Genomic DNA, 26385 nt, shown 5'->3' with positions numbered 1-26385 from the left:
TGAGGTCATGAATCTCAACACCCCCCACTGAAAGCAGAAATAAACCCATTATCAAATATATATTTTTTGTTTTTTATTTTAATTTTGCAGTTTATCTATTCAATTAACTCTTATATTTTTGCTAATTTCATTTCCAACACGGAGGTCTAAATGCTGTTTCTAAGCTTTCAGAAGTGATAAACTGACCTAAGCTGAGGAATCATATAATCATAAACCAAAGTATGGGACAAATTCAAATGTGAACCTCATGGTGGCGCTACAGGAAAAGTCAGGGGATCACCACAGTTTATCTACAATACCATGAATACATGAACAAAGTTTTGTGTCCATTCATTTTGATATAAATGATTTGCAAAAGCTTTAAACTGTTGGTGGTGTTACAGGAAAACTTCATGGTATTGCATCCGATAGTTGTCAAGATAGTTCACTTAAACACTAAATGTCAACCTGCAGGTTGAGGAAAATCAAGGTGATCACCGAAGTGTTTAGGATTCATCCTCTGTGGACCATAAATGTTTTTATGAAATTTCATGGCAGTCCATCTGATAGATGCTGAGATATTTCAGTCTGGACCAAAGTGGTGGAATGACCGACTGCTACTGTCATCCCTGGAGCCATATAATGATATGATAATGAAATACTGTGCGAAGTACAGATGAATGACAGTAAACCACAATGTAGTTCAATTGATTAAAAAAAAAAAAACTTTTATTTCCCAGTCCCAAAACCAAAACATCAAACTTCCAGCAAAATGTAGCACAATATGGAAGTAATAAGAAATCCCCAAACAGACCACAGACTGTACAGAAGCCAGGAAACACATGGCAGCAGCGAAGACACACAAACATTAAGTTGATTCAAGGACAAACAGGAGAAATTCTGCATTATCAAAAACATCAAATAACTGCTGGTGTGAGCAACAAAGTGCTTGTTCGCTTTTTCTTGATTTAGTACACATTCAAAGTTTGTGTTTCAATTTTATTTAACAATCTACGTAAAAGAGGCAAAAGTAGCACAAGGGTTAGAAAAGCATCTCCACTCGAGTAATCGGGTGTTATTTGGTTTATTTGGACTCATCTACCTTTATTTCACAGTGTCTTTTCCTGAGGTTTACTGTATTTACTTTCATTGTGGGTGAAGACTTTTAACATTCCTTGGTTGAGGCTGGTAGTAGTGCAGTGTTAATGACAATGGCTTTAACATGTCCTGTATGGACAGTGCTGTCCCTTAACAATCCACAAGGCACAGACGGATCTACACAGTGTCTAGCTGTGTCCCAATTCAGGGGCCGCGTACTTCCGAGGTTGCATTTGAAGACTGAACGCGTCACAGCGGCGCGACTAGGTTGTCCCATTTCAAAGGCTCCTCCAAATGTGTCCTCCTTTTCCTGAGATCTAACAGGTGGATCCTTCATGGCCCAACCTATCCCAAGATTCATTGCGCGCTGGACCTTAAAACCTCAAGTTTTTTTTGAAAAAAAAGTTACTTGTTGTCAAGGTTGCTAGGGGACAGCATAGACTGTAAATAAAGATGGACGTAGCCTCTGTCACGTCACCCACAGGTTTCTGAAGAGCAGTTTTGAAGCTCGGAGTGAGCTGCTCAACTGACGCCATCTTGTCTGACTACACCCCTAACTCCTGGCTAAGGCAAATATGGGCAAAGAGGTGGGGTGTGTGTGGGGCCAGTTTGAGACAAGCATAAGCTCACCCACCTGTCACTCAAAGAGGTCCAGCCCTCAATTCTACATAACTTTAAGCCCTAATAAAATGTAAACAGGTGAGTTATATAAACAGGTGTGACGAAGGAGGAAATTAGCTCTAGAGACCAAAACTGTTTTTGTACCAGGCTGTAAACACGTTTATTTCTGCTGTAAAGTTGGACATTTTAACATGGGAGTCTATGGGGATTGACTCACTGTTGGAGCCAGACTCTAGTGGTCATTAGAGGAACTGTTGTTAGTTGTTAAATGTTGACTTCATTTTTCAGCCCCGGAGGTTGATGCTTGGGTGACAGGAGCTGTACTTTGCAACAAAACTGTAAGGTAAGCAAAGCGAAAATCCTCTGTAGACCAGACTGTCTCATTTTGGTTCGGCCTTAGCGGCTTACGATGAAGGAACTGAACTGGGACACAGCTTCTGTAGCTCCACAGAAAAGACACATTTACTGAAGGATATTTCAGGAAAACTGAGAATCTTTATAAAAAGCTTCCTATGCAGAGTCATTATCATGATCATCATCATAATCATCATCATCATAATAATAAGGGTGCAGATTTGAAGGAATCAAGCTGAGACTGATTCTGGTTTAAGAAGCAATGCTGCAAAAAATGATCTGCACTGATTCATGAGCTGTGGAGGTGCAATGATTATAGTAGTAGATCGACAGGAAATTAATCAAAAACTATTTTGATAATTGATTAATTGTTTAAGTCCCTTTTCATGCAAAAGTGTGTGAAACAATGCAAACATTTTATAGTTCAAGCATCTCAAAAGTCATAGCAAACTGAATATTTTAGCATTTTGGAAAATTGTGACGGTAAAGAACTGTGATTTTTTCCCACTATTTTCTAATCAAACAATTCATCAAAACAATAACTGCCAGATTAATAATGAAAATAATAGTTAGTTGCAGCCCTTAAGAGCTGCTGTCCTGATTATCCTGGCTGAAGACTAACAGAAGTCATACAAAGTGTGAGGTACGAGTATATCCCAGTGGAGTCCACTGACAGATAACTAAGCTTAGCTTGTAATACAGCACACACCATTTTCACTACATATATTCACACACAAAAGATTCATTCAATGTAAATGCCACAGTCCCACTTCCACAAAGCAACACTAGATGTTGGAGTTGACTCTTAAAAACTGCAGCATGTCAAGTTTGTGGTCGGGCTGGAGTTGCATATTTAAAATATTCTTTTTTTTCCCATTTCAGATTTTAGTCGAGTTCAGGTCCAGAAAGGCAAAATGTCAAGCTCACTTTAGGTTTGGACGGACGTGAAGCACCAGGCATCAGATACAGTACGTTAGAGTCGTGGAACAACACAATGGTCACTTCAGATTATTCTGTTAAAATCATGATTAATAGTTTTTGTAGTCCTGAAGGAAACATAACACTGACTTACGGTTAAAGGGGAAACTTCTGCTTCTAGGGAGGACGATGCAGGTGTCACATAGTAGTAAACAAACTTGGTGTGGAGACATGCTCACACATTGCTAGAGTAAGTGAAGAGATGAATAAACTCTGCACACGGATTGTTAAACAATGTTTAAACCTCTGGAATCTGACATTTAGAATAAAAGAAGGGAATTAATTATTCTCTACATAAACTTTTTCAGTAATGAAATGCTGTGTTTAGTTGTTATATGAGCTGAATTGAGTTCGGACTGAAAACTGGCATCAGAAAAAAAGTAAACCTCCGTTTACTGATCTGTTGTCTTGGTTTAACACTCTGTGTGTGCGTTTTGTTTTCTACCATTTGACATCCTGTGAGAACAGTTGTATAAAGTCTAAATGACCAAAACAAATCTCTAAAATGTTGTACAAACATTCACCAAGGTTCTTAGCATTTACCAACTACAGACTACAACGTCTGTTTTTAGCAAAGTGTCGTCCAGAAACATGTAGTACATAAGTGATAATTATTTTACCATTGGACAGATCATATTGTACCAACATTTGTATTTAAAAGTCAATCTGGCAACAAGACTTGTCAAAGTGTTCAAATCAATAATTGGTTATTGACCAAATCACAGCACCTGAGACTGAACATTTTGCTGGATGGCAGTGTAGCACAAGAACCTCAGAGAACAGCTGGAATAGAAGCAATTAATTAAAAATATTATTTTAAAAAACACCAAATTATAGCAGGTACTGATTCAAAATCCCATTTTTCAGTACTTAAAGTCAGACTATGTTACCTCTGAAATGAGAAATGAAACAGTACACGCACCCCAGTTCAGTTCAGTACAATCTGGGTTTTGCTACTGCAGTCTCACTTGGTCTGGTTCAAGCAGTAGCTTATCGTGGCTAATGTTGGCAAACTTAAGATAAACAGTGCTGTGTACCGGACATTACAGAGTCAGCTTGCTCATTTTATGACTTGTGGTCTATGATCATGTTACAGAAAACATTAACACTCAGAGTAAACACACCGAGGCAGTGGTGTCACTAAGCGTCTCATTAGCGTAGCTCAGGTTTAGAACGGGCCCAGCTAAACCAAAACTGCTCACTGAGCTGAACCTGACTGCGGTGTCAAAATAATGATAGTTAAGAGAAACACAGTATAATACTGCTGAACATTCAATATTCTCAGAAAACGGTAATTATAGAAATTGGTTTCAGTTTTATGATTTTACCGTTCATTTAATTTCTCTAACTGCTGAAGAAAGAATTATCACTGAAACAACTGTATATTTGATCATCACAAAATAACCCATCACACTTTACTATTAATATAAATGACCATCATATAGTTAAACATCTGGACTGTACAATAATAACCGTTTCCTTTTTAATTAGAACACATCTATGATTTTGTTTTTTCGTGACACTTCCAGCCTCAGGGGACTAAACAAAGGCTCAATTGGCACCGTCTGCATTAATTAGTTCATCAATTCTATTCAGACACTAACCCACTTCCTACAGAACCTTTGACTGACCTCTAGTGTTGTTAGATGGTTTGTACAGGACACAGCAGCTGGGTTTAGACTAAAGCGCAGGAGAAGCTGAAACTGCAGCTTCTAAGAGCACAGTGGTAGGGTTGAGGAAAGCATTTCATTTTGTGACAGCAAAGCTTAAGCCACAGCTAAGCTAATGTCAAAGCTGCAGCTCTGTTTCTTGATCTTTACTTGTTGTTTTTTTTTCCAACTGATGACGACATCTTTAAAGCAACTGACTCAACAGAAACTTTGGAAATGAAGGAAAATTCAATTTGCCATCATCCTGTGAATACTTCTGGTTTTCACATTTGCTGATGTTCAGCAAAAGTTACATAGTCTTAGTTTAAGACTTACTTACTTTTTAATAGGAATTTTCTATATAATACTTAATATATATATTCTACGATGGAAAAGAGATTGAAGTTGCCAATGTTAACCAATGTTAGCTGTGTAGAAGGAAATGGAAAGGATTTTAAGAGAAGCTAGTTTGTCTGCTGTGAAATTTTATGTGAACATGTTGGCGCCTAAAACCTCAACAGGCACATTTGAATGGAAAACTTACATAGAAACTAACTGTAGTTCAACATTTTGTCTCAAACCAACTCCACATGACCATTCTGAGAAATTCTGAGAAGTGGGAGAGGACATTAACACCAGCCTCTGTCAAAATGCAAGGAACACTGACTCTTGAAAACAGGTTTTCTGTCTCTACAGAGACTTGGACGGCTATTCATTACTGGACCTGCTCTCTTCCAAAACTCCTGTGTGCAGCTAAAGCTAGAGATGAATGGTGAATTGTAATGTGGATCTGCCAGAAGGACTGATTAAAACAGGAAATTTCTTGCAGTCTGGGGAGAATTAAAGGTATGAGTGTTGCGGTTGGATAAGATGGAGATGACCTGAAGGTGTGCAGCGGGTTCAGGTTCAGATTTCAGGTTCAGGACTGCTGGCTGCTCCACTGGTTGGCCATGGGCCTGCGGAGCAGCTCCTCCACATGACGGGCCACGTCCATCGTGTCCTCGAGGTCAAAGTCTCCATCTGCATCCAACATGGTGTCGCTCCTGACAAGACACGAGCAGAGAGAGTTTCAAGAAGAAGGTTCATTGGAACAAAAGTTGGGAGGATATATTTCATTGTGTCTAACATTTGTTACAGTTGTTGACTTTAAGACCCTTTCCAGAACTCATATTTACTTTCTACAGTTCTACTTTCTTCTTTTGTTTCTGTTTGTACAACACTGAGCTGTGTTTGTGGACATATTTACATGAGCAGTTGTTACACAGCTCTTGAAGAAGGATTATTACCTTTAAAGTTCATTTGACCAACTTTTCAGCAAACAGTTGTTTGTTTCCAGATCCAGCCGTTCAGACAAACATGATCCTTCATGTGTCCAGCTGATGAATCTAATTCCAGTATTCCCTCTCTTTTAACTCTTTTTTGGTTTCTAACGCCTGAGAAAAAAAAATCTGTCTCTTTAGCTGCTAAATGCTCCACTATGTTCACCAGCTGCTCTCTAACTGTGTCTGTCAGCTGTTTGCTGCTGACCAGGTAGTGACAGTGGGTTCTTAGAGATTTTCTCTATGAATTGCTGCCTGCTTGTGGGTGAAAGCACTATGAAAATGGTGAGATTGAAGCTGAAGAGCAAAATTGTCAGCTGGACAGCTAAACAAAGAACTGAAACTCACTATAGGTGGAGTAAATGTCAATATGACAATTTTGACTATTTGTTTTATTAGCTCTCTTCATGACATATGCTTTAGTGATGATTGGATTTTCAACCGCTTAAACTGCATAGAAATATCAACCGGATCATGTGAATTGTAGAAATGTACTTCCTCTGGAGAAAAACAGTAGCGGAGCGTCGTTCCGGTGGCTCCGGCAGCTCCAGGCCTGTGGTTCCACCACAATGTTGCAAGCGGTACAAAATGTAACCCCACTTTTGTGCAAAACATCAGGGAATTGCTTTACTGGGACTTTACCAGTAATGTCTGTTGGTAGATGTGAGACGTTAATGTCACACATGTCTGCAGCTTCACAACATACTTCAAAACCAGAAAAAGGAAGTGAGTTTGGTGACGTGCATCAAGGTTTTGCGCAGGGACTGGTATGATTGGTTCAACTCGTGGGAAAATATGACGATTTTTGATAAAAATATGCAGACAAGTTGTGGTGATTGGAGGATTGGAGGGGATTGGTTGAATTTGGGTTAATTATTGCGATTGCGACATGGACTAAATAAAGTAAAGGAGTGTGCTTACATGGCTGGGTAAACACCAAAGTTGTTGGGGTGGCTCACAGAGGGAGAAGCTGTCTGGTCCATGAATGTAGGAGCTCCTCCGCTGGGTTCAGGGTTGGGGGTGGTAAACCTACCAGAGACATGTGCCACACATTACTTCATATAGTCATCTATGAGCATTAAACTGACTACAAATCAATTGCTATTTGATTAATTGCTCCTGGGTTTTTGTTTTTTTTTTTTTACAATTAATCACAACTCTTCGACATGTTGTGCAGTTATGTCACACAGTACCAAGTGGGAGTGGTCTCCAAATTAATTCTAAAGCAAAGATAACAAAACATAAAGTCAGTCATATAGAACTATCTTGACAGAGACAAGAAACATCTGTCTCTTAGGTGTCTGAGTGGTTTACAGTTCAATCTAATCTAGTCTAATCTGGACAATTGGCCCATCATCTTTCCGGGATACATACACCGAATGCAACTTCACTTTGTGTGTGTTTGTGAGAACCACTTACTCTGGCACAACTTGTTTGATCTGTGGTTTTACATATCCATCCACTGCTTTTGCTGCAAGAGAGACATAATGCAATGAGTAATGACACCTGTCATCCAGGTATTGAGTTTGTTCTACCGGTTTCAGCTTTTAAAAGGCTTCTACAACTACTACATACAACTATAAACACGAGTTCATCTTTACAAAATATTCTTTATTTCACTGAGGAAGTCATCTTGTTTTCAGATGTGTGTATTTTGTTCATAGCGGTGATGTGTTAATTTAAAGAGAAGTAAGTACTGCTGATACATACAGAGTGGGGGAGTGTAGTACTTGGCAAAAACCTCGTCTTTGGGTCGGTCAGGGTAGAGAAACAGGAGGTGGTTCAGGTCACTGATGCGATCAGCCAGGGAGCGAATGGAGAAGTCCTTGGTTGTGTAAGGCAACAGATTCCAGACCAACCTCTCACCTAGCCAAAGACAGGAGCAACCACAGGTTACAATCACTGCATTTACCAATGCTAGATATATTGTCATAGTTGCAGAGATAGAGATGACTTGTGTACTAACTTGTGCATGCAAACTAAGTATAAAAGGCTTTATGAGCAGTTCAGTACCTGGTTTGTTGGGATTCTCAGCCACCCAGGCAATGGTGATACCTCCGATCTCAGAGTCACTGAATCGCAGCAGGAAGGTGCCATTGGGTTTGGACAGCAGCATGTCCTGTGCCTGTTGCTTGTTTACAAAGCCCAGGATGGCACTGCGAACAGTACACAAACACACAGACATATTTATACATTAACTCTTGAATGCACTGGCTTTGTCGTTTCTTGTTTGTACAAAAAAAGTCAGCATGAGTCATTACCCATCATTCCAGTGAGGCTTGAGATGTTTCTTCATGAGCTCTACAACTCCATCAAACCACTGCCAGAAGGTGAAGTTGCGTCCAGGTAAACTCTCCTGTACAAATTAAACATAAGTACAAAGGATATAGCACATAAAAGCACAGTAGTAACGAGTTTACTGTAAAATCACATCAGCATGTAGCAGGGCTATTTTGTAGCTATGGCTTAGTGATATTAGTCTTGAGCAATATGTTGTGCAACGAGCTGGCCTCACCCGGTTGAACTGGGCCCAGGATATAGTCATGTTGTGGTAGTCCTCAGGGTTGTTGCTGCTGCTTGTAAAAGCCTTCTGTGCCAAGAAGACCAGGTTGTCCTCCGACAGGCCACGCCCACTGTGCATCTCCGCCTTGTACTTCATATCAAGTGCCTCGCACAGCTGGGGCCACAGCACCTTGTCTGGCACGATGAACGGTACCCTGCCCTGAGGAGACATAAGAAAAGAAGTAGAGAAGCTCAGAGCCTGAATGTGTATTCATAACTGTTATTTTGATAAATCATGAGAAAGTGACACTTTTCAGTTTTTTTTTCGAAGACTTAAAAATGACACTGAAAAACCACAGGGAGATGTGAAAACATAAGTCAAAAACAGACATGTGGTACCACACCTATTATTGACTGCAGCTTTAGTTGTTACAGTTTCTGTTTCTTATTCTCACCAAATCTCATGAAAAGACCAAAACCAGCAATGTGCTATACTGTCTCTAATTTATATCTGCAATGATTAGTCAATTAATGGATTAGTAGATCAACAGAAAATGAATTAGCAATTATTACGATAATCAAATAATCATTTTAGCCTCTTTTTGGCAATTTTGCCATTACTTTACAGTTTACAATATAGATAAAGACTGGACACAAGGTTCCCTCGCTGGGAATTGAACTGTGGATGTTATGTGGCAGCCCCTGGACATCCCATTTTAGTCAAACAAACAGCCAACTGAACATGGTGTCAGAAGTTTAGAAAGTTATGAATAGAAATAGAAATAACGTGTGAAGGGCTGTATAGTGCAACAATTAAGCGCAAGTGTTTTTTGCACTGATTGGACATAAAAAGTTCCAGCTAAAGCTCGCTAACAGAGGCGGCTGCAACATGAATCAGTTTCCAGTCTTTCCCACCGAGATTTCGCGTTGCTTCAGGATTGGAAACGCAAGCAGATGAAAATCAAGTGAATGCACTAATTTACACTATGGGAGAAGGAGCAGAGGATACTCTGGTTTCGCTACACTTAAGAGGATTCAACACAGTTAGAAGAAAGCTGGATGCGCACTTCGCAGCAATGAGAAACGTGATCTTTGAAAAAGCTAAATTTAATCAAAGGTAGCAAGAAGTAGGCGAATCAGCCGACAGCTTCCACACAGCACTTCATTGCCTCGTGGAGCACTGCAGATATGGAGCTCTACATGATGAGATGGTGAGGGATTGACTTGTTGTGGGCCTGAGGGATAAACGCTTTTTGGAACAGTTACAAGTGGATCCCGACCTGACGTTAGATAAGGCCATCACTAGAGCTCGACAATGCGAGTAGGTGAAAAAGCAGCAAGAAATGCTTGAGGACTAACTTTAAAGCGGACATCTCAAACACTCAACTCGATAGCGTGCATGTGCGGCGGCACACGTTCAAAGCATAGCATCCAGCAAAGCATACAGACTTAAGAAAACACAGCAGGAAAGACAAATACAGTGTAAAAGATGTGGAGACATCAAGAGAGGCAGTGTGCAATCATTGCAGGAAAAAAGGACACTATGCTAGAGTTTGCAAAACAAAAAAAACATTTGAAGTGAACATAGCCAGTGACTGAGGACAGTGAAGATGACGTTGCATTCTTGGGCTCCCTGTCAGAGGATACAGGTGGTAGTCCATGGATGACAGACATAAACGTGGGAAATCTCAAAGCAGTGTTCAAAATCGACACTGGAGCGGATGTCACTGCAGTCCCAGTAAAACTGTACACCCAGGGGCAGTTTGACAAGGCGAGTTCATCTCCTCAGGTACCGGAACACTTCCAGAAATGTATGTCACGCATCCTGGCGGGTCTGGAAGGCGTTCTGTGTCAGATGGACATGATGGGAGGCTGCGGAGGACGCTGTCACGACTGCAGGAGGCGGGAATGACACTCAATGACAAGTGTGAGTTCTCAAAGAGCAAGGTAAGGTTCTTGGGTCAAGTCATCGAGGCATCAGGGGTCAGCGCGGATCCTGACAAGGTGAGTGCCGTGAAGGCCATGACAGAGCCCAACACTGTCAGTGAAGTGAGACGCCTTCTGGGGATGACAAATCACCTGGCAAAATTCCTACCACACCTGGCTGAAAAGACACGTCCTCTCAGTGACCTTTTGAAAACGTCAAACATGTGGGCCTGGGGGCCACAACAGTAGCAAGCCTTTGATAGCATCAAAGAAGAATGCCCCAATCTTACAGGATGGGTGAAGTGCTTTTCCAGCGACATATAGATGCAGACTGGAGACCTGTGGCGCATGCTTTGAGAAGTGCTCAATCACTCATCATCACAATCTTTGAGAGCCCTCAGTAGCACTGAACAGCCATATGCCCAGATTGAAAAGGAGAACCTAGCCACAACATGGGTCCTGCGAGAGATTTGCAGAGTTCCTTATTGAAACGGATCACAAATCTCTGATTCCCCTGCTGGGTTCAAAGAGCCCTAGATGAACTGCCACCACACATACAGCACCTGCGCATGCGACTCATGAGGTTCCCTTACACAATTTCACATGTGGCAGGCAAAGACATCGCAACAGCAGAAGTGCTTTCCAGAGCCCCTGTCAGCATCGCAGCAGAAGGGCTACAGGAGGAAGAAATTAACCTGTATGCCGTCTCTGTTATTGCGAGCCTGCCAGCTACAGAAAAGACTATTCCACTAGACACTACTCCATCAGCTGAAGAAATACAGCATGGAGGGCTGGCCTGACAAATTCTCCATTGAAAGAGCATTCCAGCCCTACCTGCCTTTCTCAGGTGAGCTCACAGTTCAAAATGGTCTGCTTCTGTACAGCTCCAGAATAGTAATTCAGTGTCACTCAGAGCAGACACACTGACCAAACTTCATGAGGGCCATCTAGGAATCACCATATGTGGGGAGAGAGCCAGACAATCAGTATGGTGGCCAGGCCTCAGCAGAGAGCTGACAAAACTGATAGAGGACTGTGACACATGCAGTCGCAAAAGAACAAATTTAAGAGAAACAATGCAACCTACAGAGTTTCCAGCGAGGCCATGGTCTACTGTCGGAGCACATCTGTTTCAACAATAAACAAATATTACCTGGTCATTGTGGACTATTTTTCAAGATACTTTGAAGTGGCCAAACTAACACACACAACATCAGAACACTGTGATTGAGCACTTCAAATCTATTTTAGCATGTCACGGAATACCAGAAGTGGTATGCTGAGACAATGGACCACAATTCACATCTGAGCCTTTCAGGAGGTTTGCACAAGAGTGGAGTTTCAGTCATGTGACCTCCAGTCCCCATTTTCCACAGAGCAACGGCGAGACTGAACGGGCTGCGTGGACAATCAAAAGTCTACTGAAGAAATCCAGTGATCCCTATCTCGCCCTTATGGCCTAGTGTGCTGCGAATGGACAGCTTCTCATGGGGAGGAAAATCAGAACACCATTTACTGTCATTCCATCTCAGCTTAAACCAGGATGGATATATATAAATACAGAGCTGAACCAAAACTATGATCGCAGACACAGAGCACGAGACATGCCACATCTGCAACCAGGTGACTGTGTATGGGTCAAAGACATGCTTGAGAGGGGCACAGTGGTATCTTCAGCAGGCACGCCCAGGTCCTACATCATCATATACCAAGGGGCACCCTGCGAAGAAACAGATACCAGCACCAGAAACACCCACCAGCTCACCTCAGCCAACACCTGAAAACACTGTTTCTGATGCAGCGAGTACACCTGTTTCAAGTGCAATCCAATGTGACTCTGGTCTCCAGTCTACACTGCAGGAGACACGTTTTCCTACCAGAGTCAGAGTATCTCCAACATACCTGAAAGACTTTGTTTGTTCATAGAATTTAGAACTGGGCAGAATAACCCCCACCCTCTGGTGGAGGGTCACGCAGTCTACCCCAACCCTCAAAATAAAATTTTTTTTTAAATTTTAAAAAGAAGGAAAAGAGAGAGAATTGCGGACTGTCTAAGATTTTATTTTGCTATTTATATTTTTGATATTACCACATATTATTTGCAGTTTTGACAATACCATATGTTAAGGGTTAAAAGTAGTAGCCAACTTACAGGTTCAGCAAAGGCATTGTCCCACAGGACTGTTGCCGTGGCATTGTTGTCCTGACTGCCGTGGACGATCACTACCACAGGCAGCGATAGGGTCTGCAAGCACAACAAGAGGGACAGTTCAAGATTAAAGAGGAAGAGTCTTCTGGACTCATTCAGACTAATGCTAGAAAATATTCAGAGAAAGCTTAGACAAAGCCATAATCTTGATGAATACTGGCTAGTATTTCAATTCTTCCAAAGGACTCAGCCACAGTCAGTAGCAAAGCTAACTATTCAAAAATCAAGCAAGACACCCAGAGTCCTTTGGCTGCTATTCACTGGTATAAAAGATCAAATGTTCCATGTGATTACTTTGACATGGAAGACCAACTCGTTGCCCCCGACACTGAACTGTGATTCAAACAGAACTGTGAACTTCTCCTCCGTCACCGACTCTGCACCTCGACGGTCAGAACGCTTGATCCGTTTCAGGGACTGTAAACACACACAGCAAGCACATGATAAGTTATAAGAGACATATAACTTTATTACAATAAACTATATCAGGAACAATACTTGTTAACAGGATAAATTCATTGTTGGTTTTCATGGAATTTGTTGATAATGATGACATAAAACACAAAAGATTTTCTGTTAAATTGTGATTCTTATCTAAACAATCCAATATCGATTCTTAAAATCCCAAAATTGATCTTTGAATTTGCATCTTTTCTCAGTAAACATGTAAATCTGTGCTAAATGTTACATAGAGGCTGTTAGTTGTAAGTGATTCAGTTCAGGCTGCACAATGTGTAAACTGTCTACTTTGTTTGTTAAAATTGAAAATGAAGGTTAAGCTAAGCTAAGCTAAGCTATGAGCCACCTTGAGTCACAACATTCTCATAAATGTGACTAATTACAGTTTAGATTACAGGTGTGTTGTGACTCAGGATTGTTAGCTGTTTATCTCGTAGAAAATCTGGAGATCCCATCTATGAGAGGAATAAATTGTAAAAGACTCATCTGAGCTCTGTGTGTGTTTGTTGTGTATCTCAGTCGGTCCCTGTCGGGGAGTGAACACTAACTAACCAGTTGTCTGCAGAACACAAACCCTGAAAATGAATCAGTGAGCAGACTTTCACTTTTCAATCCTGCCTGTGCTCACAGTGATAATTAAAGTGGATGTGCTGTACTTGGCTGAATCATCTGCTGCTGTCAGTCCACGTGTAGCTGTACGGGACCCCATTTATTTCTTTAAGATATGCATAATGATGACAACCTTGTAAGTGTTGCAGGTTTGGTATTATTCTTGCTCAACTGTTTTGCACATGTAGGCCTACAAAATATTAATTTATCATCTTTTAGACATTCTGCAATTGCCAAGGAAAATAAATCATTTTTCGCTTTACACAATTTTATATTCAAGCAAGCAACTCTTGTTGAATGTACAAGAAACTTAAGTTCTCAGGGTAAATTCTCAGATCCGCTTTACGCAACATTGGTATTTATCTGATGTAACTAAATTACTCAAGGTCCCATATTTTATACTTTTCCAGTGTTTTATCTGAAGTGTTGATTCATAAGATATATTTGTGGTTTTAAGAACCAAAAACCATCTCAATTTGGTTTTTAAAGGGTCGTTTAAGGGTTTTGTCTTGTTTCGTTCAGAAAACCACAAAGGACATAATGTGCAGTCTTCCATCATCAGTAATAGTAGTAATATAACAAAGTGCTTTACAATATAAACACAAAAATCGAAGCAAAAATGACCTGAGACATCAACAATAGAGCAGTAGAATATAGAATAAAAACAAGACAGGCTTAGACTAACAACTCAGTAAAATGGATAAAATCATGGGAAACATGATCTGAATGGTGATTTTAAAGTTGGAACTGTCTGAACTGAGTGGGTCTCCTCAAGTAAGTGATTCCAGAGTGTCAGGGCCCTGACAGACAGGTTCACTTATCCCTGGCTGAGCTTTACCTCTGGGTTGGCTGAGAGATCGGTGCTTGAAGATCTCAGACTACATGAAGGTAGTCTTCACAGTTACAGTCATCGCCAAAAATATTGGCACCCCTGCACTTCAGAGAATGCACCATTTTCCCAGAAATTTGTTGAAATTATTTATTTTGTTTGCATTGGAACAACACAAAAAAACTGAGAAAAAAAGCCAAATCTGAATCATTCCACACAGAGCTCTTGACACCTTCAACTTAATATTTGGTAGCACACCCTTTGGAAAAAATAACTGAAATCAATCGCTTCCTGTAAGCATGAATGGGTTTATGACACCTCTCTACTGGAATTTCGGACCACTCTTCTTTTGCCAACTGCTCCAGTTTTCTCACATTTGAAGGGTGCCTTCTCCCAACTGCTGTGTGCTGCTTTGAGATCTCTCCACAGGTGTTCTATGGGATTTAGATCTGGACTGATTGCTGGCGACTTCAGAACTCTCATGCGCTTTGTCTTAAACCATTTCTGGGTGCTTTTTGAAGTATGCTCTGGGTCGTTGTCCTGCTGGAAGACCCATGACCTCTGACGGAGACCCAGCTTTCTGACACTGTGCCCTACATTGCGCTCCAAAATTCTTTGGTAGTCTTCAGATTTCATGATGCCATGCACAGTGAAGGCATCCAGTGCCAGAGGCAGCAAAGCAACCCCAAAACATCTGTTAACCTCCACCATGTTTGACCGTAGGGACCGTGTTCTTTTCTTAGAAGGCTTCATTTCTTTTTCTGTAAACAGAACAATGATGTGCTTTACCAAAAAGCTATATTTTGGTATCATCTGTCCACAGATTTTGGCTTCCTCAGGTAAGTTTTGGCAAACTCCAGTCTGGATTTTTTATGTCTCTCTGTCAGCAGTGGGGTTCTCCTGGGTCTCCTACCATAGCATCCCATTTCATTCAGATGACGGATAGTGCAAGCTGACACTGTTGTACCCTGTGTCTGCAGGTCAGCTTGAATTTGTTTGGAAGTTGATCGAGGTTCTTTATCCCCCATTCCAACAATCCTTCGTTTCAATCTTTCATCAATTTTCCTCTTCCGTCCACGTCCAGGGAGGTTAGCTACAGTGCCATGGGCGGTAAACTTCTTGATGACATTGCGCACAGTGGACACAGGAACATTAAGATCTCTGGAGATGGACTTGTAGCTTTGAGATTGTCCATGCTTTTCCACAATTTTGGTTCTCAAGTCCTCAGACAATTCTTCGCTCTTCTTTCTTTTCTCCATGCTCAGTGTGGTACAGACAGACACAAACACAATGGTTGAGTCAACTTTTCTCCATTTAAACTGGTTGCAAGTGTGATTTCTATATTGCCAGCACCTTGCCAGTTACTTGCCACAGGTGAGTTTAAATACAAATTAAAGGAGCCTCTCATGCTTGAAATCCTATTGTTTCTTACAATTTTGAAAAGGTGCCAATGATTTTGTCCAGTCCATTTTCGGAGTTCTGTGTGGAATGATGTCAGATCTGGCTTTTTTTTCTCTGGTTTTTTTGTGTTGTTCCAATGCAAACAAAAGAAATAAACATGTGAATACCAAAGCATTTTTAATTGCAACAAATCTCTGGGAGAAACGGTGCATTATCTGAAAGAAGTGCAGGGGTGCCAATATTTTTGGCCATGACTGTAGGTGATTTAGTTAGGTGTCAGGCCGTTTAAAGTCGTGCAATAACATTTTCATATCAGTTATAGTTAGTATCACAGTTATATCAGTATCATATCAGCGATCCCTTCAAGTCTTGCAAAAGAGCTTTGTTTTGTTTCTAAGGCTTTTTGATTGGTGCTGGTAAAAAAGAACACAGCAGGAATCACAATAAGCAGCAGGTGAATATGTGCAATGTAATTAAGCTGATTATTAAGCTAATTGAAATGGATGTAGGGATCAAATATTAAGCCAAGATTTTCAGCTACAAGATAAAAATCCTAAATAAATGAGAATATGCTGATAATGTCAATAGTAAGGCTCCCTCTCTTGTCAGAGTTTAACTTAAGAAAATCAATATAGATGGCCCATTGTATTGAGCAGTACACCAGAAACATTAGGCTGTACTGGAAGGTTTAGGTGGTGTTGGTGTTGGAAGGTATGTTGTCTGTATAAAGAAGAGATAAGATGCTGGGCTGAAAATAGTGCCACCCCCATGGAGCATATAAGGGAAAACTAACATAGGATCCAGAATTGATATCTGTGATACACAAAATCTAATTTAGGTTTTGTTATTGGACGCAAAAGCCACATTTTGGTTAAGTTTTACCTTACAAACCTACATGGGGTTTCTAGCCAAATCATGTGAAAATGATGTTACTTGCAACACAATTCTACAATTCAATATAAAAATTGTATATATATATATGGTGGATGTTTTATAAAATACCTATGTTGTATCACTCTTACACTCCTTAAAAGAAATCCAATAGAGCTTACCATGTTTCTGAAGTGTGCACTGAGGGTGCCGGTGGCCTGGTGATACTCCATCACACAGTTGTTGTTGAGGATTTCTCCACTGCTTTCACTACAAAGGCAAAAGAAAGATGACAGAAAAGCTAGAAATGATTTAACACATTCTCATTTACTGTAACGGCAGATCTCTTCAAAAAAGGGGGACACATTACACATTTCATCTGTTAATCTTACATGACAACTAAACCACAATGAAACATTTTGTCTAGTTACTGCCAATTAATCAATTACCATGGCATATGACAGCCTTTAGGATTCATGGAAAAGTCTGCATGCTGCCATGTGCACCTCACCTGTGTGTGCTCTCATTCTTCAGCAGAGCTTTGGCCTGCTGCTCGCTAACAATGACCGCCTTGACCTGTGGTGGGTTCATGTGGACATTGAGTTTTCCGCCCACCAGAAGGCGTACAGTGGCTGCAAACTTGGTCTGGGTCTTTAACACCTGGGGTGGCTGCTTTTCAATGATGAAGGTGCTGAAGAGAGGACAATGACACGATGAGTTGGTCAACATTTTCTCCCCTGATAACATTAGCATTATCCTTAGGCAGTGATGTTCATGTATGGGCATTAGCTCAGTGTATCAACAAAGTGTATTGGGACAAGCGCTTCTGTCTATGAAAACCACCAACAGTACCAATGAGAAGGGAGAAGACTGACAGAATCCTGTTGCCACAGAGAATGCACTTCCTGGCATGAAAACAGGCACAACTCTCACTCCGGATATACAAGGACAAAAGTGGCCGGTAGTATCGGCCCTGCATCCTATACTCACTCAAACCGAAACTCAACTTTTAATTTGGTAATTATGCAATGTAATTCTGGTGTAATGCTGTGGTTAAGCTGCAGTGTAGATATGGAACTACACTGCAAACTGAGGCACAGATAAAGGTGACAGCCAGAGATTACAGAGGATGAATGCTAATTCAATGGCCCTGCATCATGCATGCATCTCCTGTATAAAAGGGGTAGAAGAAGTCAAAGTTTTGGTCGAAATAAATGGACCAATAAAACAATATATGTTGATGTCCAGTACTTGAGAAGTAGTGGGTAAGACATGTATAACAACACAGAAAAACAAAAAAGAGCAAAAATGTTTCACTGCTTCTGTGATTAAAATATCTGACAGGGGAAATGACTTTGTCACAGTGATGTAAAAATCAGACAATAAAACTGAATGTAGTGTAAATAGTAGTACTTCAGTAAATTCCACTAAACAAAAAAGAAAATAAATTAGAAAAAAAGAGTAATTCATTCACTCCAATGTGGAACGAATGACAACTGGAGGTCCGGAACTAATAAGAGCAGTGAATTACAACTGCAAAAGATGCAATCCTGGGGTCAGACACTCACCTCACCCAGGCTATGACCACAGTGCCCGAAAAAAAAAAAAAAAAAAAAAAATTCTGAATCAGAAGTGGTGAGTGGACTCACGCCTGGCTGGGCCCTAATCCTACTGAGATCACAGTTTATGCTCCAGGTATACAAGGGGTAGCCGCATAAGATACTCCAGGGGGCACTGCCTTATCTAACTCTAGTCCACAGGCGCCGTCAGCAAGCAGGTGCAGACTAGATTCTCACCTGGTAACCAGGGCAGAGATGATATCAGTGATGTCACTGTTGAGTTTGCTCAGCAGCTCTTCCATCGGCCCCGGCAGGGGGAGCTGCTGGGTTAGATGTTCACAGCGCCGGATCTGCTGCCGGTTCTGCCAGATTAGGTCAGCCAGCTTCTCACACCTTGTGGCAAAGGAGACGAAGTGGAGATACCACCATAGCATTAAGGTAAAGGAGAGGGTGGGAAAATCATTAGATGTTCCTCTATGTGAGTTTATTTATGCATATAAATCCTATGTTTATATTTGTTTTTATAGATGAATGTTTTATTAACCTCAGTGCCTTAATTGTACGAAAACATTTCCACAAACTTTCCTCTATCACAAAAAAAAATCATGCACCTTTAAACTGTTTAATAAAATCTCCACTCTGTAATATAATACGGAAGCCAAACTGATTAACAAGCATTTCCAGTATGTACCAGGACTGGAGGACATCCAGTCCCCCCTCATGAGGACCCCCATTTCCAGCCAGCTGCTGCCTCCTCTTCCACTGGATGAGTTCCTCATCCAGGATAAGAGTCTGCTGCTTCCTCAGCAGGCCCAGGGTCTTCTGGTGTTGTTCTGACAGGTCCTGCAAGCACACCACCAGCCACATGCTGAGGAACATTCACATATGTGCCATTCAGTTTGTTAACATTCACAAAAAAAGAAATGATACAGGGAGAAATGCAGTTAGTAGGACATGTGGAGACTGATTTAGATTTAAAAGTAGATATTTATTATCACTTGCTGCAAATAATAGTCAGGGTTGTAATTTTGTGTAAGGCTTTTTTAAGACATGTTGTGCATGTCTGAAAAGTAATGGAGCACAAAAAACAGTGTGTTCTGCTGCTGAACTTTTGAAATTGTGCATTTTGAAAGTGCATTCATCAAGCAAGAAGAAGACCGTATGTCAGGAAATATTAGCCGAAGTCTTGAACAGGTGGTTTCATCAGTGCTTGTGTGTAGGCTTGGTAGGGCTGTCGACTCACATTTCTTGACTACACAGCTACGCCTTTTGGCAGGACCGCAACAGCAGGGCCAGTCTTATAAATGCCAGTGTTGCTGACTGACTGACTGGCTGACTTGTTGATGAAGTTATGGCATTGGTAGGCTGTCCAGCCAGGTGTTGGAGTTTCAAAATGATTTGGTGATAACAGTTTCTACTATGTCTTCATTGGGCCGTTTACAGGCAGTTTTGCCAGCTTAGCGCCTTTGTTGCTACATATAGAAACTTTTCAGAGCCCTTGATCAACTTTTTCTCAAAACTGCACCTAGTGACAAATTAAGCAACTTTTTGGACAAACCATAGCTACCTTCTGTGGGAGAGTCGTCACTATTGCCCTGCGAGCCCTCTGCATGCACACCTTTCTAAGCCTCTCACCCAACTGACTGTACAGCACATGACAGACATGAATGAGTTTCTAACTTTCCCTCTGAGTGATCATGTTACTAGTAACTACAGCCAAAATCACAGCACAGTCTTTGTCTTTAATTTGTGTGTTTGGTGATGTTGTCAGGCGATGTCATGGTTATAAAATCAGGATTTTAGCAGCAGCTTGGAAGTGACTGCTGGTTAACATGCAGTCTTAATGGGCTGTGTTTCAGTGACTATTTCATAGTTATTCCGTTGTCCGACGACGGAAACAGAAAAAAGACACGTAAGTGAGAGCAGTTTTATTAGGAATTCAGAAGTATTAAAATATTCTTTATGTGAGCACAGAGAGTAGGAGAGAAGCAAACAGATAAAAGGCTGAAATCAACTGACACCAGGCAGGATATACACTCCATGGTGCGGTAGGATTTGTAACTCACATATCACCAACTTACTTTCTCTGAGGATATCTAATGTTTTCACATAGGCATTTCCTCCGCTGCTCCCCGACTCTGAGTTGACTTTAACAGTCAGACTCTGCATCTATTCTCAATAAATCATTCTCAGCCTTATTTACGTGCAGTGAAGTCTGTCCTAGTTCAGTTGCGGTTTGCTACAATAAACTTAAAACCTACAAGGCAAAAACAAAATGTATTTATTTGGTTTATTGTCCTGTTTTGCTGTTCACTATAGAAAGAAACTCCTGAATCAACCACAGCATGATGTATATTTAAAGTATTATCTCTAAACTGGAATTATATTATGCGCAGAAGGACATGACATTAGGAAATAATATGGGCAGGAATTATACAATAGTCATGAGTGTAATTCAGTGTAATGCATTAAAAAAGTCAACGCACATACATGTGGGCAACAAGAGTCACATTCATGACAATGGTTTTACACTTTCACCAGGAAACAAAGCAATGTGCCAACAAAGGCAGTGAAGAAGAAGACTGCAAACAAGTAAACATGAATGAAAACAAAGCAGGTTTCTAACTTTTTCAAACTGTATACAGTACAGTATGGGTCTATGTTGTGTATCGTTGCCAGTCTGTATTATTGCAGAGCTACGGTATATGGTGTGTGTGTGTGTTTGTGTGTGTGTGTGTGTGTGTGTGTGTGTGTGTAGGCACGTGTAGTATGTTCATACAAGCCTGTATTTCTGTAGTGTGCTGGCCTCTCTGGCGAGCCAGGCCTCCACAGTGGCCCTTTTGCTCTGCAGGGTGGTCTCCCGCTGGGTGCGCTCGGCCGGAGGCAGGGAAGACAGGCTGCTCAGCTGGGCTAACAGAGCAGGAAGCAGGGAACAGTCAGGACATTAGAAACTCCACCAGCACAAAACACATGAAGAATTTTAACCAGCCCCTAATTGCAGGTCATTTTCTCAAGTCAAACAGGCTGGTGATGTCTGGAACCTATTTGTCCTTCTGACATAAAACGCTAAATCTTAGGCTGTTATCACAACTTCAGTTTATTTCTTTCTTTCTTTCTTTCTTTCTTTCTGTGGCTCAAACAGGGATGAAAAATATTCATATATATTTATTTTGTATTTGTTGAATTTACCTTACACACATGGCCAATGAATGGTCAGTGGGTTCTGTGCTGCTTAGAGTTGCAGATGTGGATTCAGTATTAGGTTGGGTAGAAACTCATTTTTGGGCCAGGGACACAGAATATACTAAACATATACTGAGGATGTAATGTTGTGTGTATCCGTCCATATCAGTATCAGTATGTGTGTGTGTGTGTGTGTGTGTGTGTGTGTGTGTGTGTGTGTGTGTGTCTATCGTCCTCACCCTGGATGCGCAAGTTCTCCTGGTATTGGATGATGAAGTACTCCTGGCTGTGCTGCAGCTTTCTCAGTTCGTTCTCAGTCTCCTGTGTGGCCAGACGTAGCTCCTCAAAGGCCTGGTTGATCTGCTGGTGGCGCTGTGACAGGGAGTCCATAGCTTGGGTCCCAGTCCCACAGCTGGCCTACACACAAAACATTAATAATTAAAACATCAAAATCCTTTTGCCTGTTTTTTTCCCTTTTTGTCCCAACAGTTTGGTACTACCAATATCATGGCACTAGTATGTGTAATTTATTGTTTGTGAATAACCCTTATTATTATTATCATTGACATATGGATTCACAGGATTCCTGCCTGCAAATGATGAGACATCAGAAACCCCTCCAATACTTACATTTGTAGCTTCTTGAACCAGCCTCTGCTCTGAGTGCAGGATGTGTTTAATGCAGCGCACCAGCTCCAAAGGACAGCGGTCGTAAGTGCTCTGCAGAGATACACACACAGGCAAATCATTAATTTAATCAATTGAAAAAACTCAATAGCATACCATCAATGTGGCCATTAATTTTAGAGCTTAGTACTTTCCGTCCAGGCCATGTTCATTGCTCTGCTCTTGTGAGTGAGAAAGGGTTTTTTGCTCTTTTTTGCTCTTTTGTTGCAGCACACCTGCTTACATTTCTCAATGTGAAAATAAATATCATAGGTGATTCATTAGTGCCTATGTATAACCTATAATAGATCCTAGAACATTTGCTAAAGGCCCATGTAGAAACAATATGTAGCAGATCAAAAACATCAAACTTTATAGACTATTACAGACTATTTATTTACCCTGACATAGCCACAGTGTGAGATGCATTTCTCTTAATCACTCTTTGTTACACCCACAACAACAGTGTACTTTTGACCTAAAGTAAGTCATCAGTACACAAAGGGACAACTCAGTCATTAGGCCAAGTTTAAAATCTCTTGCATTTACAGTTTTAGTGAATTTATACTCCTAATAAAAAAAAATCCTAACTCATTAACTAAAAATGATATTGACAAACTGTTTACAAGCTAATATGGCTAATCATTCTTGACATTTTAAAGTAAATCCATTACTATTTGGTAGTAATTGCAATTTACATCAAGCATTCTTTATATATTTTTAATATAGCGCCACCTGGTGCAAAAACTGCATGAATATCAGAAGTCTTATTTGTGGTCTCCCTCAGCCAGATTTGGTTGTAATAGGATGAAGCATTCAAGAGTTATAGCAGGTTTAATTGATTTAACCCCACACACACACACACACACACACACACACACACACACACACACACACACAGTTTGTTAGCCAATCATTGTGTGATTGCTGTCAGTGGTCAGTGTGAATTAGGCGTGACGACAGTGAGAAGCTACTGTTCGTTAACAACAATGGCGGCTCCTAAAGAAGAAGTTAGCATGGATGCTGCTATAGCATCAGTTATATCAGAACTGGAGAATATTTTTTTCACTGAAAAAAGAGAAGAGAATAGCTTTGGCTTAGCTTTGACTTTGGCACAGAATCTGATTGGTTGAAGTTAGACAGTGATAGACAGATGGTTCATCCAATCACCTGCCAAGTATTTTTCAAAAGCACCTGCGTCTTTTCTAAACAGTTTCCAATGAAGTCTTCCCAGGTGATTCTGTGTAACAAACCATCTGACACGTCAGGTTACATAAGTGCACACGGTACTAGAATTGACAGTTCAATCTTACATAGCAGTAGTAAACTACTGATCAGTCGACACAGGTTTACAGTTAAAAAGTTTGCAGACCGGGGCGTCGAGTGGCGCAGTTGGTTGAGCAGGCGCCCCATATGCAGAGGCTACAGTCCTCGCTGCAGTTGGCCCCGGTTCTAATCCCGCATCAGACGGCCCTTTACTGCAGGTCATTCCCCCTCTCTCTGCCTCCCCATTTCCTGTCTCTCTCTACTGTACTATCAATAAAGGCATAAAAAAGCCAAAAAAAAAAAAGTTCACAGATAAAAACTAAAGCCATGTCCCGTACACTACTAGTTATCTTAGACATAATTCAGAAAAAAAGTTGACTAACCGTAACCCTGGTTTTTTTGTTTTTGTTCAGTGGGAGTCACTTGAAACCTGCTTCACATTAACTGCACCAATTGTTTGTGCGTAGGGCACTTCTCCTTTGTCTCACAGTAGCTGACTGGTACCTTGAGCTGGCTGGCGTAGTGGCCTAGCTTGATCTTGAGCAGAAAGCCGTCCTCTCCTCCCTGAAGCTGGGCTTTCCTCTGCAGCTCGGCCACCAGGTTGTCCAGCAGACGCTTGGCTTTGGCTTCCTCTGCTGGGTTGTCCAACTCCACTGAATCCCTGCAAAACAATTACATTTTTAGATTTCTAACCAATCCAAGGCACGACTCAAACTCTTATTAAATTCAACTCATTTAACAGGGTGATAATTATAAATTTTACTTATATTGCACTTTCAAAACAAGGGCACAAAGCACGCGAAAAAAAACAAACATACGACATAAACATAATCAGATAAAAGAACCACCTATAGTTAAATTTAACAAATACAACACATAAGAATAACACATATGAGCATCATCAAGTAAAGTGAGATAAGCTAGTAAAAAAAGTTAACTCTGTGATGTAACCAGACATAAGCTCCATCAGAGTCTTAAAGGCTAAGAATACATTTCAGAATCAATTCTAAAAGTAATTGGAAGCCACTGTACGAACACAAGGACAGGTGAAATGTGCTCGGGCTTCATTTTTAAACTGTGCTTAGGATCCATTCTACCTGCATGCAAATCACAATCAGCTTTAAAATGTGCACTACACTCCCAGAATTATCTGTAAATGGTCAATGTAACACCCTCATGAGTACTGACATAGTTATTGTTCTTGTGATGATTGACAATGGCGTAACAAAACAAAGTAGGGTTGGGGTTGGGGTGTTAAAGTTGGTTTTAATGTTGTATAGGTTTTAAGAGCCTGACAGGAATAATATTCTGGGGCAACCATGAAGGTTAAATTGGCCAATTAGCAATCATCATATTATATTATATCATATTATATTATATATGAAATTTAAAGACAAAAGGGATCTTACATCCAAGGAGACTAATATTGCCATTGAAAAATCCATGATCCAACCCACAGTCTGGGTGCCACCACAATGAAAAATAACAATAAAGGTCTCAAACATACCAGAGCTGGGTCTCAATCCACTGGGCCAGGTAGTGTCGCACCTCGATAGGGAAGTGCTGGCCGTACAGTGCCTGCATCTGGTGTAACGCCTCACCCTGCAGCTGCTGGGCCTGGATCCACATTGCCATGGTGCTGCTGTGGAAGCAGGAGGATGGCAGCAAAAGAGGACAGTGACAGGATGAGGAAGAAGGGGAAAGGATCAGTAAGCAAGAGTAGTAATGAGCAAGATGACCAGAGGGAGAGTTTTTTACAGTAGAGTGAGAGTTAAGTTGAGTTAAGGTGAAGTGAAGAGGAGTTATCGCATTGTTTTACTGAGAACAGGAAACATCATAAGTCGTCAAAAAACAAATACAAAGCAATACCTGCCAAAATAGTGAGCAGTTCCAATGGGATGCAAGTGTCCCTGCTGATCTCAGTAGATCACTTCAGATGAGTACTACACCTACAGTCCTTACAAAATGCTGAAATGCTTCCAAAAGTGCTCCTGATTCACCATGGCAAAGAGCTGCACTTCCCACAATTCAGCTTCAGATCATTTGTCAGAGACCTCCTGTTCCATTTGGCACACTGACACAAAAAGCAGAGATATATGAATTAATTTAGAATCGATCCACCATTTTCTACAGTAATGCTTCTCTTTACTAGAGAATAAAACAAGTATTTGTCTATGTACTCAGGTGCAGTAACAACACCACCTTCCTCTTCATGTCCCTAAATTTACTAACACTAAATAACAAATTACTCAGTAACCCTAACCCAACATATAAACATGTAACGTAGCTGTGAAAAGTCATGTTAAAAGATTACCAGTAGTGGTTCATTCAGGCTACACAAGACAGCGGGAACGCATTGGTCAACAGCAAGGAAGCTTTCACTCCCAACAACTTTGAGACATAGCTTAGCTTGCTAACATTACTGTACATTGAGATTGGCTCGTTGGTAAACAAAAAAATTGTATGGAGAAACTTGCAAATGGCGACCACTGAATTTTGCTGAACATATGTTCAAATGCTGAGCGGGAACATGGTGAAATTACGTTACGTTTATTACTTTTCTGGGGCAAAACAGCGTAACGTTGGCTAGCTAGCGGAGGAAAGCTACTCTACTAGCTAGCATAGTAGGAGCGCTCACTGATACTACAACTTCACTTTCATGCTCCACAAGTGGTTAACGGCCACGTCTTTAACTCACCTTTTAAGCAACTTCAGCGCACCTTACAGCAACACCGTGGGCACGCAGCGGACAGCATACACACACACACACGTACACACACAAACACACACCACTTTTCAACCTCTTACGCGTTAGTTGACGTGCATGTCACATCGCCAACTTCTTTAACGCTCTCTGGTTTCTGGTAAAGCAGCTGTTGTTGCATCAAGTCAAGAGACAGTATTAACG

At 41.0% G+C, this 26385-nt stretch overlaps 1 protein-coding gene across 2 annotated transcripts; it reads right to left on the bottom strand.

Moving 5' to 3' along the window:
• Positions 1–676: 676 nt before the first annotated feature.
• On the bottom strand, positions 677–26339 carry LOC111664358 (signal transducer and activator of transcription 5B-like). Of its 2 annotated transcripts, none has more exons than XM_023418907.2 (20): positions 26176–26339; positions 25347–25551; positions 24985–25119; positions 23982–24138; positions 22176–22265; positions 21785–21962; positions 21142–21272; positions 19054–19205; positions 18600–18755; positions 17315–17494; positions 16986–17073; positions 12930–13052; positions 12579–12671; positions 8514–8720; positions 8260–8354; positions 8012–8154; positions 7709–7864; positions 7418–7469; positions 6920–7027; positions 677–5722 (listed from the first exon to the last, which is right to left on the bottom strand). In XM_023418907.2, exons 3-20 carry the CDS (start codon positions 25110–25112, stop codon positions 5599–5601), a joined length of 2361 nt encoding a protein of 786 aa, XP_023274675.1. In that variant the 5' UTR covers positions 25113–25119; positions 25347–25551; positions 26176–26339; the 3' UTR covers positions 677–5598. The 2 variants fall into 2 exon arrangements, with proteins under 2 accessions (XP_023274675.1, XP_087033399.1); XM_087177273.1 differs by having other exon boundaries at positions 24985–25116.
• Positions 26340–26385: the final 46 nt, after the last annotated feature.

The sequence above is a fragment of the Seriola lalandi genome, unplaced genomic scaffold (assembly GCF_002814215.2).
Source record: "Seriola lalandi dorsalis isolate HSWRI2012SDOR001 ecotype SW California unplaced genomic scaffold, Sedor1 jcf7180002054585, whole genome shotgun sequence".
NCBI lineage: Eukaryota > Metazoa > Chordata > Actinopteri > Carangiformes > Carangidae > Seriola > Seriola lalandi.
This window is presented reverse-complemented; position numbering and strand designations above follow the sequence as displayed.

Excerpts from the sequence above, each read along its gene's own strand:
- LOC111664358 (XM_023418907.2), bottom strand. The coding sequence starts at position 25,112 with ATGGCAATGTGGATCCAGGCCCAGCAGCTGCAGGGTGAGGCGTTACAC. Across the intron at positions 18,756-19,053 it reads CTGGATGTCCTCCAGTCCTG|GTGTGAGAAGCTGGCTGACC; the intron begins GTACATACTGGA and ends CTTTGCCACAAG. Across the intron at positions 7,865-8,011 it reads TGAGAATCCCAACAAACCAG|GTGAGAGGTTGGTCTGGAAT; the intron begins GTACTGAACTGC and ends GTCTTTGGCTAG.